This window comes from Numida meleagris, chromosome 2, assembly GCF_002078875.1.
Source record: "Numida meleagris isolate 19003 breed g44 Domestic line chromosome 2, NumMel1.0, whole genome shotgun sequence".
NCBI classification, from domain to species: domain Eukaryota; kingdom Metazoa; phylum Chordata; class Aves; order Galliformes; family Numididae; genus Numida; species Numida meleagris.
In genome coordinates this window covers 44,561,057-44,584,164 of record NC_034410.1, presented here as the reverse complement: position 1 = coordinate 44,584,164, position 23,108 = coordinate 44,561,057, and the positions used below count along the sequence as shown (strand labels likewise).

At 39.9% G+C, this 23,108-nt stretch overlaps 1 protein-coding gene across 1 annotated transcript in view; it reads left to right on the top strand.

Moving 5' to 3' along the window:
* Window positions 1–22,867, top strand: part of SUSD5 (sushi domain containing 5) — a 51,291-nt gene extending 28,424 nt beyond the window's left edge. The window contains exons 4-5 of the mRNA XM_021388857.1: window positions 2,464–2,652; window positions 13,208–22,867. Of these exons, the coding sequence (XP_021244532.1) occupies window positions 2,464–2,652; window positions 13,208–14,487 (1,469 nt within the window). The 3' untranslated portion in view covers window positions 14,488–22,867. The remainder of the gene's footprint in view (window positions 1–2,463; window positions 2,653–13,207) is intronic.

The following is a 23,108-nucleotide window of genomic DNA, read 5'->3' as shown; positions in this document are numbered from 1 at the left end:
TGTATTTGACATAACATAAATGTATTTAGTCAATGTGTTATTTTTCCGCTTCCTTTGGCCAAATAACTGACAAGCGAGGCTTTGTAGATAAGAGTACTCTCTGACATGTATTTGTCCCGTGCAACCTTGGGGCAATACTTCCCTCAGAGCAGATACACAGTTCCCATTTGTACAGATGAAAGCGACTGCATAAATAAAGCACATGAAATGCAGGGGTCTATAGCCTTCCTATGAAGCAATAAAATATTTTTTGCTCCTTTCATCCACATCAATCTCCATTCATCCTACTGGCTCACAGGAAGCGCATTAGCTGCTAACTACTCCTCACTTCCTCAGATGCCAAACCTCCAGAAGACCGTGCATAAACTGAGCTTTGTGTAGCTTCAAGAGCTTGTTTTTTCTGTCCGTGTGTGTGTGCATAACTCCCACTAACTTCTGAAGGTGTTAGACAGTAAATGTATGTGTACGGTGCGGAGAATAGACTTCAAAGCTCTGGCTTCAGTAGTGTGTCCCTTAAATTAGTGGCAGATGTTTTTCAGAATACCCAGTTGAGATGTGGTTAGCCATCAATTTCTAAGACTCAGATTGAAAAGAACTTTCACAGAGTGTGGATATTTATCACACGATGCTCATTGCATTATGAGGTAAATAACAGTCAACATAAACACATCGTATTTCTACATAAGCATTTATTTACAAGAAGCATGAAGGTGGTGGGGACTCCAGAACTCAATGGGGATCCTGCAGGATGCCCATGGTGCTGGTGAACCTTGCTCCCCGGCAAGATAGTCTGAGCTTTTGCAGAAAGTGGATTGAAAAAAGCGTATTTTCTTTTCAGACAAAACTCACTCATTCCACGTCATGAATATGAAGTGACATCATGGAAATGTTTATTTGTTGTTGTTAGGACAACAACTATGTTGTTGTTAGGACAGCAGTCTAGGTGCTCTCCTAAAAGCAGGCTCCGATAAAGTAGCAGAGGTGTTCTCTGAAAACATTTCTCTTTTTATGAAGCATAGTCTTGGAGGTCATGTTTTCACCTTCCAAACAAAAGACTTTTCATGGAACATAATCTTTTCATAGCCAAGTAAATAGTTAGCTTTTTGTATCCAAGCAAACTTGGTACAGGAGAGATCAGTGCTAGGACACTGACCTAACCCTAGGTTTCCATATCCTGGAGAATTCCTGAGCTGTTGCCTACTAGCCTCTTTATTTTTTCTGCTCTGTATCAGGACAAAAGCAGATTTTTGAATCTTCGATTATTTTGGCAAATGGAGTACTTGTTTCTTTTTTTCTTCTACTGTCATTAAGTGTTCTAGAATCACTGGAAAAAGTCCCAGATTTGAAAATATCATAAAAGAATTTCTTTTTACCAGCACTGCAGACTTTGTCTATTGAGTTTCTTCATAAGACCAGGTTTTTGCACTGGAGGGTTGTTGTTGTTGGTTGCTCTAATTTTCATTTTTTCTGTAAGCAGAGGATGTGAGTTACAAAAGGGATGGTAAAAAGTCTGGAAAAAAAGGGGTCATGGCAAAGACTTTTGAGTGATGAGAAACCGCAGTGCCTATCAGTTCTCTGGAAAACCTCAACTCACACTATTAGCAATAGCTGAGATTGTTCAAACCTAGAAAGAGAACTGAAATTTGGTTTGTGCTGGTGTTGACAGTGGTCTGTTTGCATCCTGCCTGTGCTTCTGACATGTAGAACAAAAAACTGAAAACCATTTTTATATTGTTTGCTGTAGTTTTTACTTCCTGCTTCTTGGTGCTGTCAGCAGAAATATTATTAAATAATATCTTATCAGATTTTATATATGAGAAATTTAGCTCACTGAGAGCAAAGCTAAGTTATCACTGGGTTTTGTTAAGTTGAAGAGCACAAGTAACCCTTTATTACAAGTTAGGAGCGTCTTACAGGGAAATTGAGTATCTGAGAACAAACTTTTGATTTGGAGCATGTCTAGAAGATTTGTCCTTCTGGGCATTTCCTTTCTATGACATGGACTCAGTCATTTCCACATCTAAAGGATATCGAAGTGCCAGTCTTGAACAATTGCACAAGCTATTCTGCAGTTAAGAAAAATTACCATGTCCAGGCTTTTACTTTCCAGTCCCAGCCTACCCAAAGCCTCTGCAGAAGCAGATAGTGGAACTTAACCATCTGGGCTGACTGGTAGGAAAAAAAGCCCCTCTAAATATGTCAGTGTTGCACATCAGTAACTGTACACATCAGTAACATCTGTTACACTCATTGCATCACAGTCATGGCCCAGTATATACTGCCCCAATTGCAATTTCAATTTCCATTTGAAAACAGTTATGAAGGAGTGTAAGAATGTGAATCAGACGAGATGCATTGGTTTCTGTAGGTTTGTCCTCAGGTAGCTATTTCAGCCACATTCTTAGCACTGCATTTAAAGACCATTGAGAGATCTCTACAACTTTGTTTCTTTCCTCCTTTCAGACAAGCCGTGTGGAGACCCTCCATCCTTCCCTCACACCATCCTGCATGGCCACACTGGCTTTGAAATGGGGGATGAGCTGCTGTACGTTTGTGCCCAGGGGTACGTCATGGGCAACAAGGAGACGGCGTTCACACTGCTCTGCGACAGCTGCGGGGAGTGGTATGGGCAGGTACAAGCCTGTGTCAAAGGTAAGCCTGGCACGGGGAGCCATTTTTATCCTTTTTATATCTGCTGAACCCACCTCAGGGAGTCACTAAGTCTTATCTTAGGGCCTTCTTTCAGCTCTTGCCTTCCACACCACCATCTTCCTTATATTTCCCACAATATCCTTTTTCTTTACCACTGAATATTGTTTTTAATTACCAGAAATAAGCCTTTGGGAAGATTCTTCATCCACATATTTAATAGCAGAATCACACCCTTTCTGGAATTCTGCATGATTTTGGTCTTCTTTATGATCTTGTATGCATTCGTTCTGATATTGGATGAAGTTTGTAACTTTTCAACGTAGTTGCGTGGTTTACTCAAGGAAAGGGATTACTGCTAATGTTACAACAAATATCAGAGGTATTTCTTTCGGTGTAGTTTGAGAGGAGTCATGCCCAGTCAGTGTCAGTGAGCCAAAGACATTGTTTACCAGATGGAGTGCACAATGCAGGTTTTGTATGTCTTCTGCTATGTTTATTTTCACACGAAGCCACAGAGTTGTTACAGACCAGGCTATTGAAATGAAAACTCAGTGTTCTTGCTTTTGGGAACCCAAAGCAAGCACAGAGAAAAGCCGCTATCTTTTTGTAGGAAGACACTAAGCATGGCCTGCACACAAATAACATCTTTCCTTACCATAGACATGCTGAGGCGGTCTGTGGCTTTATCAGCTGGTCACCAGTATTATATCTTCTTATGATGATATATGCTGAGGTCCCATAGAGAAGATCTTCCTTCCAGAAATGAGAAAATGCCTAACGGAGATGGGGGTCAATACTTTTCAAGGGCACAGCAGATCCATACTTGGTATCTCCCCACTTTGTATTTGCAGCTCATACCACGAGGTGGCTACCAGCATCCAAGCCCCCAGCTCAGGCTGTTTGGGCTTCTTGACCATGTTGAGGGTGCCAAAGTGTCTGCAGCTCCAGCTGCAGTGGGGTGTGCTAACACGGAAACTCATTCTGTCTGCAAAAACTACATCTGCTACCATTTTAAAAATTGCTCGTAGCACAAGTATTGAGTTTTGTAATGTTTCAGTTTTGTGCCTTCTCATTGCTAGGTTGAATTGATCTGACTGTCCTTCAGGTGTTCTTGGATTTTATTTGGGATGCAAATGGGTAGTATGGTGGTTGTCTGCCTTTTAAGCCCCACACTTTGTCCACTGGCTAATGGAAAGCCAGTCTGGCTGAACAAGCCAGTCAAGGCTGAACAAGTTGGTAAGTTAGGAAAATTAAAGATGCATTGAGAGAAATGCTTACGCCACAGAAGAAGACTGTGACAGAGTGGTGGTAACCTACAGAAATACAATTTGTGTTAGATTTAGGCAGCAAGATGGAAAGGTTAAAAAAGGAGAAGTGTTATTTTTTAATTTGCCTTATTAAAAAGTACACAATTTTTATGATGTACCATGCGTTCAGGATATTTCTCAGCAAGCAAATCAGTGGCTACTCAGATATTTACTCCCTTAAAAGCAATGAAAATGGATTATATTATCAAATAGCTTGACTCAAGGAATAGGGCTTTAATAAAAAACAAATCAGAAAAGAAAACCACAATAGAAAAAAAAAAAAAGTGGAGGTGACCCACTATTTCACATCTGCTATGATGGTGACGATGATGTTGCTAGGAAAATGTTTCCCATGTAGTCCATCTTTCATTGGCCCAAATAAATGGAAGTCAGAAGTCACAAAATCTAGGCTATACAGTGGGTGTAGTAGGACAGTCGAGCCAGGATTGGCAGTATGCTCCACCATCTTCAAACTGGCACGGGGCCTGGCATTTCTGTGTTGCAAGAGGAAGGCTGTCTTCTTCTTTGGCCCAGCTCTGAAAGTTAGAGCCTTCAGCTTAGTCAGTGTCACAATGCAGTGGTCAGAGCAGATGGTTTTTCTGGCTTCCAGGAAATCCAGAAGGATCACCCCTTTCCTATTCCAAAAGACAGCACACATCACTTTACTCACTGAGGGCTGTATCTTGAATGTTTTCTTTATTGGGAATTCACTTGGAATTCCACAGGCTACCATTTTGACTCTGGATTGTAGCAGTGACATCATGTCTTGTTACCACTAATGATGTGATCCAGGGAACATTCACCTTCAGCCTCGTTTTGGTTCAATAGGTCTCAACAAACTTGCATACAGTGTTCTTTCTGCTCCAGTGTGAGCATTTGTAAGCTGGTAAACTTTGTGATATTCCAGTGTTTTTACTGTAGTTTCCAACAGATTGAAGCTGATATTCAGCTCTGTAAACAGTTTCCTGATCATAATCCGTTGGTTTATGTGGATGAGCTGATCAAGACACTCTTCACTTCATGGTGTGACAGCTGTGCACGGCCATCTGGAACATGGTTTGTCTTTCCTGCCACCACTGAAATACATCACCCACTGCCTCGCTGTGCTCACATCCACTGTTTGGTTTCCATAAATGTTCAGCAAGTGTCAGTGAACGTCAATGCGCATCATTTTTTTCCACATGGAAGAATTCAATGGCACACGTTTTCTTCAGATGCACTGACACGTCAGACGCCATTTTGTCAGACTGCTCCTGTGCTGCAATGTGTGGAATGGCAACAAAATGTAATGGGATATTGGTGGGAAAGTTCTATCTCTACTGCTGTCCCACCAACATCTGCCTCTGATGTCATGGACCAACATAATAAAATAGGAGGCATTTCGGAGCAGCCTTTGTACTTTAGTTAGGTTCTGCAACAAACTCTGAAGTTTCCCCTTGTTTAAAGATAAAATAAATAGTACTTTGAATTCATATTTGGATGTAATCAGGATTCTAATTTCTCATTCTCTTTCTTATATTATTTGATTCCATGCATAAAGTTCAGGATTGCTCCAATATTTAAGAACAGTAGTCTGATAACCCTATAGATTTTTTTATTTGTATTACTTTTTCTTTTGATAGAGGATATCATAACATCTTTAAGATGATATTTGTGGTCAGTGAAATCCTTTTTAATGAAAGAATGGGCAGCCGTTGAACAACTGAGCAAGCTGAATGGACAAGTTCCTTGGAAACTGGAGTGAAGTGATCCAATAGGCTAGAGTCAGCATACCCATTTCAGCACTGACATGTTGCTTAATGCCCATGTTCTTGCAAGGAATTGTTCATACTCATGAGTATACACCACCAGGTGGAAATAATCAGGAGGAAAGTTATCTCTGAGGGACAATGAGTTGTGTTTGTGCACAAAGGAACCAGATATTCAGAACCATCCAACTGACGTAGAGGTACCAAAAACGTTTCTGACATCTTTCAGGACAACTTCAACTTCCAAAACTGTTATTGCTGACAGCAATTCAGATGATTAAGTGAAATACTTCAGGGGCTGGTGGTGAACATGGAGGTAGAGAAGGGAAGAAGGGAATCTACATCTGATAACCCAGTGGATCTGAATCTCCCAGTCTGCACCAAACTGACAATTCTTCTTCCTTCACTATGAAAATGCCAGTTTCATCACAAGTAGGAATAAAACTGTTTTACATCAGAGTAAGGATGGAAAAGAATCAGGCCATTTGAGTTGTGTGTGCTTCACTGTTTTCCCTGGATAAATAGTCTATTTCCCCTGTTTTGCCTCAGCCGCAGGGGAGAGAAAAATATTTTTAAAAGAAATAGGAAAGTGTGGCTGTAAAATCACAAACATCAACACTCGAACTTGGGAGCAGATGTAACATTGAGGATTATGATTTTTAAAATGATTTAAATGTAGATTTCATGCTGAGGGGCTGCCTTTGATTAATGTTTTTAAAACACTTTAAGGACCTGGGGTAGAAAATACATGTCCAGTGAATCATTATTCATTACATATTCAACCCTCCTGATCACAATTCTTTAAGAAAGAAAGCTTCACAAGGAGACCGAAGTGTGTTTTATTGATGCTAGAGTTCATTATTTAAAAAAAAAAGTAAGAATTCAGTCAAAAAGAAAAAAAAAATCAGAATTTAATTAAAAGAAGCCTGATTTACAGTTGACAGATATTTTGGGGTCATAGCAGAGAGGAGAATAATTATTATGTAAGTACTCCAGGAGACATGAAGGCTAATAACGGGACTTTACAGAGAATTTATGTCCCTGTTGGCAGACGGCACTGTTTCTGTTCTCACCAGCTGACAACAGAGGAAAGATGATCGCAGAGGAACTTCAATGAACATCTAAATGCTATGCTTAGAGGTCGGTAAGGTGATACGGTTCCCTGATGCTGAGTGTTCTCTGAGTGAGCAGCTGGAGGAGGGAGGTAGCCCCGATGCTTTGCACAGATGCAACCACAGGGGGAAAATGGCCATCAGAGTATTAAAAGAGGTCAGTCCTACTCCTAAATTTTGTGATGACGAGACAATGAGCAAGTCATCATGCTATTCTCTGCTGCTTTGTCCAGCACATTTGTGAAAAACTGATAATAATTATCTGGCTTCATAAAATGTCTTGAGATTTGAAGGTGTTATAGCTGTGTAATATGGCCCTTGCTGGTAACTCCCACATCATTATAAGCCACTTTGCAAGAAGAATATCTGTCTAAACAGCAGGAATTGTATTTTTCCTGTGTTAGTGTAAAAGCATTGGGCCTGCTCTGTGTTCCCAGTTGCACACCCAGAGCAGATTCAGAGCTGAGAACCTATCACCTTACCAGCAGCTAAATACAGTGTGTAAAGCTGCTCATGGAAGCAACCTTATGATCGGCTCTCCTCTCTGTTTTCAAGCAGTCAGAATAGAAATGGTCCATTCTGGCACGAACTACGTAAATGTACAACTATTCAGCTAGCAAATCCATCGATTAAAAGAAAAAAAATGCATTATGCATTAATGCTCACTTATTCAAAAATATTTTGGCAAAGTTTGGCTATGGGTGTCATTTAGGAGTTACATTTAGTGGATTCTGCATATGATAAGGTACGATCAAAATTAAGGATGGAATGTATTGCAAATGGCTTTAATGTACATTCATGCACGAGGGTACAAGTTTTAATCGAGATTTTTTTATATTAAAAAAGTGGTTCTGCATAGTTAGTGCTTCCTGCAATTTCTCATCATGAAAAGGTGCTGTGTTCTAACTGCAAACACAGGGGTATTCAACCCAACAAAGCAACCTTAAGCAGAGAACAGAGAAATACATGTTTTTGCAGTTTATTATTTTTTATGTTTCTGTGGAGAAAACATATTTGTTGCACAAAATATAACCTGAAGATTGGCCTTGTAATGAGGTCTGAAAGCAGACACTATGTGCCATGATCTGGCTGCCCTGCAAGCACCGAAACCAAACTGACTGTTCACAGAATTATAGAATGTCTTGATTTGGAAAGGACCTCAAAGATCACACAGTTCCAACCCCTGTGCCATAGGCAGGGCTGCCACCCACCAGACCAGGCTGCCCAGGGCCCCATCCAATCTGACCTTGAGCTCCTCCACGGATGGGGCACCCACAGCTTATCTGGGCAGCCTGTTCCAGGGCCTCACCACTCTCCCACTGAAAACTTTCTCCTCACATCTAATCTCCTTTCCTTTAGAATCGTAGAATCATAGAATCACCAAGGTTGGAAAAGACCTACAAGATCATCCAGTCCAACCATCCTCCTCTCACTAATTAGTGATACTTATTATATTATATTATATATTTATTTATCATACTATTTAGTTTAAAACCATTCCTCCTTGTCCTATCGCTACCTGCCTGTGTAATAAGTTGATTTCCCTCCTGTTTCTAATCTCCCTCTAAATACTGAAAGGCCACAAGCTCAGTTTCCTCAGCCTGTCTTCTTATGAGAGGAGCACCAGCCCTCTGACCAACTTCGTGATCCTCCTCTGGACCCGCTCCAACAGCTCCATGTCTTTCCTGTGCTGGGAGCCCAGGCCTGGACACAGTACTCCAGATGGGATCTCACAAGAGCAGAGCAGAGTGCACAGTCCCCTCCCTCCCTCTCCCTGCTGGTCACCCCTCTTCTGATGGAGCCCAGAATACTTTCAAGAAAAGTACTGATTCACATTCATGTGGTGTATGAGCATGACTAGCCACCATCATTTAATTCCTTTTTTTTTTTTTCCGATGAGAAGGTTAAAACAACATGTCTGTGGCTTTTCATCTTATTTCTTGAATGCTTTATTTATTTATTTATTTTAAGTGGAAAGGGACAGCTGTGACAGACAAGTAAAATAAGCAAAAAAATACACCCAAGGCCTGTCAAAACGATTGTTATGACAAACTTTGGTTCTCTTTTCAGGTCTGTCACTTCACACTTGTGTTAGATTAATGCAAAGTATTGATCTGACAAGAAACAATTCTGTCAAACTAAATTAGTTCAAAAAATATGATGAGTTATGTATTTATGCTAGCAGGTTTTCTGCCAGACTGAAAATCATCCTCCCTCTTATAGCTGCTGCAAGTGAAAAAGGCAACATCAATTCTGTATCTAGCATGCTCTGGCTAATTTGACAGAAGAGTGTTCATGCACCTGAGCCTGATCCAAGTCAAATGGATAATTCTTCAAGATGCTGTGGCTCACAAACCTGGAAGATCTTAGGGAAATCCACGTAAAAGCTCTTTCCCTTCCCACTCCTAAAGACAGATGCCAGCGTGTTAATATTTGCTGTAACTACTCTGAGATTCCTAGAATAAAGATGTATTTATAAGTAGAAATATTTATGGTGATGGTCTACATAGAATCAAGTTTCAATTTCCTGCGATCCAAAAATACTTCCTTGAAATATGCAGCGCTCTTCATGGTTGTCCAAAATAGCAACACTCAAAATAGAGCTCGGATGCCAATGTGCTATCTAGAAGAAAAATTAAGCTGATCCTCTAGTGTGGAAAACGAGACTCTTTGTTTTTTCCTGTCTCTATGTTTGGTCGCTGTTTTCACGTCAGGATCGAAGCTGAAAGACATGAAAGCTTTTTGAGGCTGGATGCTTCCCAGAAAGGACGAGGCTAAATTAAAAGGATTTTACCTTTTAATTGAGCTTCACATCTTTGGTAGTATGCCATTTCAGCATCTGTTACTGGAAAATGTTCATTTCATTCTCAGTAATCCCTCAGACAGGGAAGCAAAACTCACTGATTCTTCAGTCTGCCAGAGGATGATGGTAGAGGCAGGATCTAACAATGACCATATATAGACAGATTTCTGTCTCCAGCTAATTAATTTCAGTGTTGGCTCCTCTAAAAACCAAGTCTGCCTGGCTGGGAAGGTGCAAACACTTTTAAATCAGTTGCTAGCTGTCTTTAAAATGCATGTAAATAAAGGTTACAACTATTTGGATAAGAGGTGGAGCTGAATCTAGCATAGTTGGTGCTCTTCAGTTCTGAGGCTGAAATTCAGAGAACTAGAAAGCTCTAGAAAGTGCTGAGGAGGTGAGCAAAGAAAAGCATAAAAGTCGTGCAATCTGTTCCTGGAAAATCACGCTCACAGCTGACTTAAAAGATTGTCATGGTAACACAAGCTCACTAAATGCTAAGTCCAAGCCCCACTTGAAGGTCTGAGGCCCAGGAGAAAGAATAGACTATTATTACTGCGTAAGTCGATTCAGGATCACATAAATCAAAGCTTCAGAGCAAGGGGTCTGTATTTCCTTTGATGGTTAGAGAGCTCAATAGTTGCTTTCATTCTGACATCCCATAAGCTAACATTAGTTATGTTGATAGTCTTTGCTGTAAACTATACAAACAGAGGAGATTGCATATGAAAATACATTATAGCAGCTTTGCAACTTGGGCCACAATCTGATTGTCAAACAGAACAAGACTCCCTTATGCAGTGACAAGCAGTGCATAATGAACTCCAATCTCAGGCTCTCTTTAGACTATAATGGGCTTTTTCTTTCCTCGGCTGAGCATTAAGAAAGCACCAATTCATTTCTATACATACAGGATGAGGCCAAAAGACAGCAGGTTTGGGAACGTGATTGATGGTTCAACAAACTCATAATATGTTCTGATAGATGCAGGACTTGTGTTTCCCAAGGTGCACATACTCTTTCCTGATGTGTCTCCACAGGACTTTCTTCTAGAGGACTGAAAGTATGCTGCAGGAGAGGCACAGAAGGGCCAGAGCTTTGTATATATAAAAGTGTATTACTACAGTTGTTGATCATTGACCAATGGTCCACACTGGTCAGTAAGATGAATGCTAGCTGCCCATGCATTTTGCTGACCAAAGAATAGTTCTTGGAAGAAACAACATAAGCACATGAATATAATCTTTTTTCATGGATGTATGTGCATGCACTAGAATACCGTAACATAAAAATCAGTGTTTCATCCTCAGCTGGGTTACTCTAGTCTGAAAAATAAATGAGAGGTAAAAATGGTTAGAGGTACAGAAAACATACAGGTGAAGACAGATTGGTGCAATGAGCACTGGACTTGGTAAATGGTGAGTTCTCACATTACAATGTTACAGATCATGTACATCCAATAGGCAGCTATAGGCTGTCCCGAGGAACACTGGATTTTAGTGAAACAGGCATGGCAGATACCAGATTCTAGCAGGGATCTGGATGCTAAGAGGGTAAAATGGTGTGGGGCACTGTTTCCATGCAAAGAGAGCACCAGGTAGGAAAAATTCTTGGGAGTGAGACAAGGGAACAAAGTGAGACTAGCATTTGATGGCTATTATAAATGTTACATTGCAATGGCCCACACAGGGCTTCCTAAAAATGTTGCTAAAATGCTTTGGTATTCAGAGGTACCCTCCAGTCATTAACTAAGGTCTGAAATATTTTTGGAAGGGGGGTTTGGGTGAATTCAAAAAGTGAGATTCCTACCAGGAAAATTTCCACTCTGACAGCAGGAATCCCAATCTGTATAGTTGCCTTTCCCACACATGGGAAGTTTTTTCCTGCTTTGGAGAGGATCTAGAGGGTTATTCAAGCAGCGGAGGAGACCAGGACCAGGAGGGAGAGAGACCCATTGTTGGCCACATTGTGTTTTGTTGCAGGCTGAATCAGGCATCTTTGTGTGAGATCCACTTCTCCTGCGTGGTAACTTTCACATAGGTATTAACTCTCTGCAGGCTATGTCACAAGTTTTATTTTCCTCAGCATAACCACTTCACTTTATGGTAGTCCCAGATGCTATTCCAAGAAAAATACCTTTTGCTAATACTCATTCTGTTCTGGCACCTGGCTTAAGCTGTTCTGGCAAAACGTAAGCTGGTGTGAGCTGTATCACCGCTAAGTGGTTTTGGTCAGACTGGTTTGACAATATTTCTAATCTTTCTTAAGAGTAGACCAAATATGGCTCTGCCAGAAGTCTGGGAAGGAGTCTCCAAGGAGAATGTGACTCATTCGGAAATTGAGGTGGGCCCCAGACGAAAATGTGATTCAAAGTTGGTTGAGTGTAAAAAGGCAAAAAAAGATAAGGCTTTATGAATGCACTGATTTGTAATACAGCTTCTCCTATTAATTTCTTGTTTCCCGTGTCATGCCAGGTTTATTGCTTCACTGTCTTCACAAAAGACTAAACACTCTCTTAAAAAGAAAAATTCTCACCCTGAATCAGTTTGTTTTATTTTCCATATCCCAAGGCACTATTTTCTAGGACTTTTAATGCCAGCATAAATCTCCACAATTACATCAGCTTTCTATGGAGTAAAACTTGTGTGAGCTGAAAATCAACCACCCTGTCTAGCTTGGAAAATTTTTCATTGGACTAAGGCTTTAGAAGAGTATAAATTACAATACATTATTTCATTCAAATTCAAACACGGTTTCATGCTTTGAGTTAAGGCTGTTTTTCTGTGAGTGGTAGGTCTGGCGACGCTTGGGGAATATTTCTAAATCATACTCCAACTTTGTGATGAATCCGCCCCTCTGTTGTGCTCTGGTTTTTTTTGTTTGTTTGTTTTGTTTTTGTTTTTTACTGTTCATATTTTATTTTATTTTGTAATATTCACATTCTTAAAATAGGAAGCCCAGTAGAAGCATATGGTATTATCTTGATATCTAGATGTTAGGTTTGAAGTGTTGGAGCCAGACCTCTGGTGCAAGCTTGCTTTCTTCAGATGAGGACAAGCAGAATGCAGTGTCAGCTTTGGTGAAGGAATCTGCCTCAGGCAGCTCTGAATAGCTCCTGTGGGATGAAAACTACCATTCAATTTCCTTGGCTCCAGGTATCCTCTCACCACAACATCAAGGTCATTTTAGAAAAATACTGCAATGGTAAAAAATTCGAACACACAGAACTGAGTATAATCCTTCTAGTTCAAAAGGGATGAAGTTGCTGTGAAACTTACATGTTTTATCTATAAAAAAGTCCTGAAAACTGTAAGTTATTTTGATTTTATACTTTTTTTTTGAATCTGGAAAGATAATATATTAGCAGTTAGCATTGACTCCTATTCTGTTTTCTTTAAAAGATTATACTGACTATCGAGTTTATGGTGGATTATTCCCTTTTCAAATAAGCAACAACACTGAATGAAAAATACTGTCTGAAAATCATGCCTCACTGAATCTTTCTTTTTGGCCATTGTAACAAATAAGTCCAGCACTTTTCTGGAGAAATTAAATGTTGGCTTCTTATTTTATTTTTAACTTTTCTAGATGAAACTGAGGCACATATTGACTATGAAGATAATTTTCCTGATGACAGATCAATACCTATTGCTGAGAATGAACATGCCAATGGCAAAGAGGAAATCAAGCAGGAACAAGAACAGCTTTCCTTCAGTAAAAAGTCAGAGGGAGGAAGAACTGGAAGTACCAAAGGGGTTACTCAGGACATAGATACTTCTGAAAAAGGAAGTAGGGCACCAACTGAATCCCCCATTTCTCTCCTAAGCCAAAAAAACTTGTTTTGGTTTCCGTCAGAGGCTTTCAGTGAGCCTGAATCAGAGAAAGAGACAGACGATTCCACTAAAGTACAGTTTTCTGAGGGTGATAACCACATTGGAGTGAAGACAGTCTATGACGAACCTGGTGCCAAAATGTTTTACGACAGTGAGGATTTCCCCATTGGACCCATTCTTACAACTAATGATACAAAGGAAGAGATAGATACAGTTCCTATTACTGACGAGTCATGGTTAGATGGCTATCCAGTAACACAAGAAGTAGTAGAGGATGATGAAGAGGGGGATAAAGTTGATGGATCGATGGGAACAGAGGAAGACATTGTCCTCACAACCGACCAACCAAATCATGTTGAAGTCAGAAAACTGGGCAACGGTAGCCCTGCTCCAGAGGAAGGTTTAACACAGATTGTGGCAGCAACAACGATTATGGATGATGAGAGGGTCAAAGAGATACCAGTACCATTTACATCAGTGAGTGGTCTGGAGGACTTAAGTGTGAGCAGAGGTTATGATGATGCTGCATGGGACCACCCAACTACAGCTCTGGAAACTGTGACTCAGGAGCCCAGTACAACATTGCTGTTGGACATAACCAGCTTAAGAACTTCCCTGTCCGAAACCTCTGTGATGGCCAGCCCCTTTGATCACACTACTGAGGAAGAAGCAAAAGGAACAACAGCCTACCCAGCACAAGTAGCAACCACTGCACCGGCTCCAGATATCCTTACTGACACATCATCCCCAGAATTAGATGAGCAAGAAAATCTCACCCAGGGCCTTGGAGAAAAGCCAGTCTCCACTGCTGAACCTTGTGAGGGAGAGGATTGTCCCAAGTCAAGTAAAGGTGCTGTCATAGCAGTAATCGTGATTCTTCTGTGCTTGTTACTGGTTGCAGCTGTACTGGCTGTGTGGTTTTTCAAAAAACGGCAGCAGAAAAATTCTGTCTATAAACTAAATGGAAGGTGTCAGCCCCGGCATCACTGTTACCACCACTACCATCACCAACACATTGAAATGCAGAAAGTCTAACCAAGGGTCTTCTGGGAGAAAAACTAGATATCAGAAGAACCTACTGAAGCTAGAAGGATCACATGACTCATGGATACTAAAATCCAGCAGTGCAGAAAGCAGAAGAAAAAAAAATTCTAAAAGAACACAGAAGACAGAAGAGACTTCATCTGTTTGAAATTGCAGTTTAGCATATCTGACCTTTCAGAATTAAAGAATCTGTATGTTTTTATCAAAAGGTCTTTTGGAGACATCAGCAGGACACAGTGTGCTTGCTAGGACATCTGCAGTTTGTTCTGCTTTTACATTTTGCTCCTATTAATAATAAATTAATTGATTAATTTCTGTGCTACCTGATTATAATCTAATGGCAGGGCTAGTCAGGCCTTCTTGGACTACTCTCAGTGGAACAGGGAAAGAAGGAGGGGAGGAGGGGAGAAGGATGTTTTTGGAGTAACCGCACATTTGGTGTTTGTTCCTTTTTTGAGAACCTGACCAAGCTGGTCAGGATAAACCACCGTAACAAATTATTGCCTGACGTGTCTTAAAAAGAAAAACTATTTGCTATCATACTTTAATGGATAGTATTGCAATGATTACTAAGGTACTTTTCTTCAATGTTATGAATTTAACAAGCCAAAAACCATTAAGGTATTTTTGTGGAAGGTGCTCTTTTAGCCTTAGTGAAGAAGTGCCATTCTTATACTAATCTTTTTATAGAATCGATGATGCCTCCCTGGAATTCAGAGAATACTGTATGGGCCATTCTTCCTTTAATATCAGCAGAAGTGAACTCAGAGCACTGTTGATTTCAGGTGTTACGATGAATAGCCTCGTATTACAGAGCAGATGGTGATGAAGCACTTTGCAGGGGAACCCAATCTGAAGTCAGTCACTTTTCTGAACATGATAGTGACTGACCAAGATACTGAATTTTAATTCAAAGCCAGTAGTACGACTGGCAGCCGAAGCCATGTTTCATATTTCTGCCATATGAACTCTGTGCAATGACTGATTTTCACCATTCTGCTCTTTCATCAGCTGAAGAAGTGTCTGGAGGGGACAAAGGCTGGCCATTGGGGATGGGTATTCATACTGAATACTGCTTTTTGTGGTCTTAAAGGTAAAGTGAACTTAGTGAAGAGAGAAATTACATCCAGTTGATAAAAAGCAAAAACTTGACTCTTAAACTGGCTGTTAGTATACAAACACAGAGGTCTTTTCAACAGCATGTTCCATTTCAAACGGTTTTGAAAATAACCATGGGGAGGAGAGAAATATGTTTTCTATAACCCCTTAAGATAGTTCTAGTGTGTTTACTATGAAGTACTTCCTTACCTTTCTGAATGAACAGGAAAAAGCCTGGCAACTGTGAATAATCTCCAGGTCCTAAGTGAATGCATCTGCCGTTCTACTGCACAACCCTAGCCAAAATGCTCAAGAAGTTCAACACAGCAAAATACTGGAGTAAGGAAAGGTGACCTGGCAGAGTTCATCTACTTTCATGATCCGTTTTGAGTCACAGTGGTAATCATCTCTAACTCCATGGAAAGTAGACTTTGTGAAATGGAGGGCAGCATTTGGCCAGTCACAAATATAGCCATCAATCCCAATGCTGGTAAGGAAAGCAAAGATTTTAAAAGAACAAATTTAAGTTTTCTTGGAGAATTTGACCAGAGTGGTAAGAGCTGAATCTAATTGCCTGGCAAAAGCCACAGTAAACAAAGAACAGCAGACACTGTACAGATTTGTAAATACTGTGTTCTCTGACATATGCATGACTTTGTGCTTTTAATGCATTCTAGAATATGAAATAACCTAGAATTTCTGTTGTAAACTATTTTTTTACGCAGCAATGTTTTTAAAAAACAATGGATTTAGCACTAAGGAACTTTATGGAGACTTAATTCGACTAAAATGTACCATGCGTAATCTTGTGGAAATATGCTGAAAAATAAACACAGGAACATTCATTAAAATATTGTTTAACTGAATGGTACAAATATGTGTTGCAGTTCTGTGTAGCATCATTCAAAATGAACAGTCAGTACTGTTTGGCTCAGGAACTGAACTGTAAAAATGAGACTCAAAATATAATTACAAACATAAACTGTACAGGGATTTATTTGAGACATAGAAATCAGTTGTTATTCATGAACCAGAAGAAAGTGCACATTAATGTAGTGCTTTGGAGGTATTTAAATAAAAGTCAAGTTACAGAAAAGGGAAAGAAAATGGCTGTGTCTGTTCTTGTGCGAATCATCCAGTTTACCCACACGTTTCTGAAGAAAATATAAGTCTGTCACTTGGATAATTCTTGTAGAAGACATTCTGATATTAAAAAATTCGCTGAAAAGCATTCAGCTTCGACTGCCAACCCTTTTCGGCTCAGAAGAACATCTACTCCTGTCCAGCAGTATCTGCTTGTACTCGCAATTTTTATTTGAACAGAATGATGCACAGAGTTTGGGAAAATGAACAAAAAGATGATCAGCAAATGATACACTGGATTTTTGTGTGTGAATCTTGGCTAATCAAAGAGGGAAGAGATGGAGAAAAAGCAATACAGCACAGTTAATGCAAAATCAGAAGAAGGTAATACCAAAATACAGGGGTGAATTTCCCTGTAAAGGTAGTTAGACCTGAAAGTGCTGGGCGTGGGTTGAAGTTAGGAAGGGAAAAAATGGAGGAGGAAATATCAGATGTGACATTTCTGAAGATATGTGCTCATTAAGAGTTCATTGGGTTGTCCTATGATGAAAAGCATGTATTGTCCTCTTGCAGGGAAGCCACATCTTACAACAGGCTGTCCAGAGTCAACTCACAGGCATTAAGACTGTTATTTTCTACCTTTTTCCTCTTTTTCTTTGTTGACCTTCCTATTAACTGGGCTAGGAGTTCATTTCCTGCTGTATCTGGCACTATCCTCTGTGACTTTGCTACCAGTTGGGACGAGAAGTGACCATGAGTGGTGTGACGTCAAAGCTGCTGAGAGTCTTCACAACAGCCAGCCTTTCTCTTGGCAGTGTTTTGGGGTTTGAGCCCTTGAAACCAACAGATGTTTGCTCCCCTTTATACAACAACATTGCAATCACAAAATAACGATGTTCAGTATTTCAACCTGAAACCCTCTCCTTTATCTCCGTGGCTGTCATTGCATTTGCCAGCTAGGTGATAAGATATGGTTTATTGCATACTGTACTTCAAAAGTTATTATGTTGAGGATTTGCTGCCACAGGCATAAAGACAGCATAGATTGATTTTTTTTTCGGTGAAAAGAATTCATTGTTTTTTATATATCTAGTAATTTCTAATGTTAAGATATAAAACAATACTAGCTGTGAAAGATCATCAGATATAGCCATGAATGACCATTTTAATAATTAGTCATAGCAAGAAATGTTTCAGTAATTGTAAGACACTTCAAACTACAGGGTTGCCACCACTTCAGGATGATACACAAATGTCTAATGCCTTCTCAGGTAAGTGATAATAAGAATAGGATAAAAGCAGAAAGCCCCTTTTTTTTTCTCAGTAAAGTCAGTAGTCACATAATGCTACAGCTCTGACTCCTGTATTTCCATTTGAAAGTAACAAAGTTCCATTACTTTGCAGAAGCAATCAGTAAAAAAGCATATTTGTTACTTCACTCTGCTTAAGAGGTCTGCCCAAAAGCTACATCAAAAGGAAGAAAAAGTTAAAAATAATCAAAGAAAATTTAGTTTTTTTCTACCAACAAAAAAGTTAGCATTTATAAACTTTAAAAAAAAATGCAGAAGAACTCTCTACAGAATTCAGTTTCCATATATCATCAGTACTCTAAGGGGAGAGAAAAGGGGTAGGAGGAGAGATGGGTGTCTAAACCACAGAATATTTCCTTGCCAAAAATAAATAAATAAAAAACTATCTATTTATTTTAATATTTTTTTCTAAGCACTGAAGAGGACTTAAGATACAAAACGTTGGTTTGCTGGGGTGCGTAACCCAACTTACTTTGGCTATTTCTTACTCAACTTCTTCTTCTTTTTTTTTTTTGTATAGCTTAAACTCTCCACACTGGGTCATTCAAGTCTTGAGTCACCAGAAAAAAGAAGTTGCTGTTTAAAGTATGGCAGACAACCAAAAGTTCAGACAGCTGCAATGAAGGATTAGTTGTGGGTTTTTCTCACTGCCTTGCTACAAACTGCATCACAGCTCTATGTTCAAACATTATTAAATGGGAATGTTTTCTCTGGCACCAACTACTTCTCCCCACAGTTTAAGTATTGATTTTTTTAAACTGAAGTAGCTTTGGTTTACAGCTCACATTAGAACTTAAAAACATATTTCCATAGTAGCTGGCATATGCAGGCAACTGTTTATTCTCAGTACCAGCCATAATAAACACTTGTACTTTTATAATCCAACAAATCTTTGTCTAATCACAACTTCGTTTTCAGAGCTGTAAAATTTGCATGCTATTTAAACCATTTTTAAGGAAGACTCTTTAGAAAATGAAAGATTTTCTCAGTCTGCCTTCACTATTCGTATAGACCAATAATTAACCGTAAAGAAAGTGGTGAGATATGATAGGTATGAATTGTGACAATATATTGAGAAAAACCTTTGTAAAGCAGGACATGCTAATTTATTTTCATTGGAATAGATTGTTTTTAGAGGCAAATCTTTAATGCGATCTAGAACTTATTCTGGTAAGTATGAAAAAAACCAAATCCTTGGTTGGATGAGATGGGTTTTTCACTTGAACTGAAGACAGTTCAACTAATTTTTAAGTTTACATTTTAGTATTCCAAAATGGTAAAGCTCTGGAAAATGGAGCAATTTGAATTCTCTTTTGGCTCATGCATTGTCAGCAGAATTAATGAAGTCCTGCTTGCAGAATCATTACTGTGAATGAAAGAGCCCAGCATGATATTTGAATTCCTGTGGAATTTGTCAAAATTGAACATTCTAAAGGTATTTTGTTATTCAAAGCTGACTATTGGATATGGGAGTCACCAAGACACAGCAAGTATGGAGTCCATGATGGCCTTGTGCTGGCCATCTGCCAGAAGATGCACTTCATCCACCAGTCACGTATAATTGCTGACTGAGTTACACGATTACACGCTCAATACATGGTAAAATTATTATGGACTTGATTGTGGGCAGCAAAGGAGGATAAGAGGCCAACAGCAGCTATAGAAACAGCTAACTTTGTTATCACAAATGTGAGAAATTATCGAAAAGAGTAATGCTCCTGCTCCACAACAAGCAGTACTACCAGTAAAGTTGATAGGAGTTTCATCTCCAGGGTCAGCAGACGCATGGTACCAATGCTGCATCCAGTCACAAAAACGTGATGTCTTCAACAGAATGATGGCTCCAGTGTCACATCATAGACCTTGTCAAAATAAAAAAGCAGATGAAATGTAAATATCCTCCCCGGTTATGCAGAAGCTGCTAACATCGGAGGTTGGCAACTCACAACAGCAAGAATTTGGGGTGGCAGAAGGGAGGAAAGAAACGTGCTCCTGCAGACTCCCAAGAAGAGCTGGCAGGATCAGAGAAGTGGAGGAAAAGACACTAATTTATTGCAGTCACATGTAAATGTTGGCATTTAACAATAGCAGCAGCAAAAGAAAAATCAGTTAAAAGAACCTGAGAATGCTGAAAAAAGCCACAATAAATACTGAATAACTGGAAGAGGAGCTATTTCTCATTAGAAAAGAACAAGGGTTTGAGAACTACTTGTACTTATTAAGATTGAACTGGCTTGGGACCATATGGAGTGGAAATTAAGAAAGCCAGAAAAAATCCAGACGCTTGAACAATGTGAGAAAGTGCCATTTTAGAAGGCCACAAGAATATTAGTTGCCTCCTCAAGTTAAATGGAATGGTAAAGCATATCAGACTTTATGTAGGCTTAAGAAAAATACATTTTAGTACATCACAGACGTTTTAGTAAATCATGATATTCCCATCGAAGAATGCTCAATGGCAAGGGATTTCAGCTTTAAGCTTGAGAGCTGAGGAAATGACTGAACATGAAAAGAGATCATCTAAGGAAGCCCTAAATACAGCATCACAAGATTACAAGAAAATTGATAACACCTGAGGGACTTGCAATGGTTAAATAACAGTTTGACAAAAAGGAAAAGCTAGGGCTCATAGGCACTAAATGTATCCCCAGTGTAAACCATTGAAGTCAAATGAATCACTAAACAGGTTAATTCTAGTGCTTGGTGTTTTACAGTTAGAACAAAAATATTAAGATCATTTACCATGCATGGTGTATGTATTTTTTTTACTATTAAACTCTGTTACTGTCAGTTAGCGTTGGAGTGGGGAAGGGAGTTGTTTTACTGGAAAGATGTAATTCTGCACAGCAAAGCAAAGGGATCTTGTAACTGTCCTGTTGTCTCAGATCTTCTGCTGTGTATTCCACTTGCTTCATTAAAAATAAAAGTCTGTTTAGAAGCTTTCTGAAAACATGGTATTTCCACACAAGGTACATAGTGATGGAAGACCTCAGACTCTCAGGCCTAGCAATGTAAATTGCAGGTACTTCTCTTGAAAGTCGTTAGTGTACTTTGGTATTGCACTGTGTATTACAGGTACTACCATGCAATACCAAGGTACCCTAAAGACACTCAAGACCACAGAAACAAAGAGTTAGAGCAGAGCTCCCAAGTCAGTTTGTTAAAAAAGAAAAAAATTAAATATAGATGTTATTTAAAAAAGCAATATAGATGGATATATCTGCCTCGACCAGCTCCATGTTCTCTAGTGTCTGGATATCTGGATTCAAAAAGCTAGTGTGTCTAAGATGAAGCTATGTGGGCAAATGATTTTAACTTCAGTAGTACAGTTCCTGAGAAGGAAATCTGGAGCTGTTCCACACAGGTTGGAAAGCAGAGAGAGAAAAGAGGCCTCCAGAGCAGTAACCTTTCTTCTGAAAGGTTTATTCTCCTCAAACAAGAAAACTAGAGAAATTCCTGTTCTGCTCTGCACTGGTGTGGCCTCACTTTGAGCTGTGCACGCAGTTTTGTGCGCTACAATATAAGGAAGACATTAAAAGGTTAAAGATCATCCAAAGGAGGGCTACAAAGATGGTGAAGGGTCTGGAGGGAAAGAACTGACAACCAATTCTCTAAAGTTCTAGTCCACACAGTGGCCTTTCTGGAAAAGCAGGAGCCAAAGGGAGAAAAGAAGCTGAGAAGCAGCTGAGAGCGGACATCTTCCCTCTCTTAGTCCATTGGACAGCTTAATAATCACTGTTACCTCCTGCACCTATACAAAGCATGAAAGCAAAACACTGGAAGCACCCAGAAAAAAGAGGCACATTGGGATCGCCTGGTACCATGTTACCATAGCCACAGCAAGCTGTCATCAGAAACACCACAACACGACTGCCTTAGTTTTCCTTAGCTCAACGACATTCTGAAGGATTGCTCGGCACACTGTTTGCAATTCAGTTACTGCACAGTTGGGGCATTAAGGAAAGGTTCTGCACCAGAGTGGTGGGCATGAAACAGGCTGCCCACAGCCGTAGGCACGACCCCAAGTGCTGGAGTTCAGGGAGCATTTGGACAGTGCTCTCAGACATGGAATTTGGATTTTGGGTAGTCCTGTGTGGAGCCAGGGGTTGGTCGCTGTGATCCTTGTGGGTCAGGGTATTCTGTGATTCAAGCAACAAATTGGAGAAGTTACCCCAGCAGGGTATTAAAACACACATATTTCAAGTGGTTTAAATTAATTAACTGCTTTTAAGTTTTAAAGGCAGAGTTAAATAATTACATAAAATAATAACACGATATAACAAATGATATAACAAACTTGTGTGTAACAGGAAGTGTAAGAAAATCAGATACTTCCTCTGTAAACAGTAAGCTAGAACGTGGTCTTACAGCTACAAGTGAAGCTAGGTGAATTTCCTGAAGTTAAAAGGGTCTTAACAGATTTTCACTTTGAGAATAAAATGATCTGCCCATTGACTTCAACAAATTAATTGTTGAAGGTTGACACATGAGGGGAAGATGCCATCCAGAATGACCTTAAAATGCTCAAGAGGTGGGCCTGTACTAACCTCAACAAGTTCAACAAGGCCAACTGCAAAGCCCTGCAGCTGGGTAGGAGTAATCCCACACACAAATACTGGCTAGGAGAATGGACTGAGAGCAGCCCTGAGGAGAAGGACTTGGAGGTGCTGGTTGATGAGAAGCTCAACACGAGCTGGCAATGCGCACATGCAGCCCAGAAAGACAACTGTATCCTGGGCTGGATCAAAAGTAGTGTGAGCGGCAGGGCAAGAGAGATTATTGTCTCCCTCTGCTCTGCTCTTGTGTGGCCCCACCTGAATGCAGTACTGCATTCAGCTCTGGGTCCCCAGCACGAGAAGGACATGGAGCTGTTGAAGCAGGTTCTGAGGCGGCCAAAAGGATGATCAGAGATGGCCAGCGCACATCTGCAATAGAGACAGGCTGAGAGTTGGGTTTTCCAGCCTGGAGAAGTGGCGGCTTCATGGAGACCTTACTGCAGTCTTCTAATAAATAAATGGGACCTACAAGAATTCTGAAGAGGGACTTTCTGCAAGAGCATGTAGTGATAGCACAATGGCTTTAAACTAAAAGAGGGTAGATTCAGATTAGTCTCAAAGACCA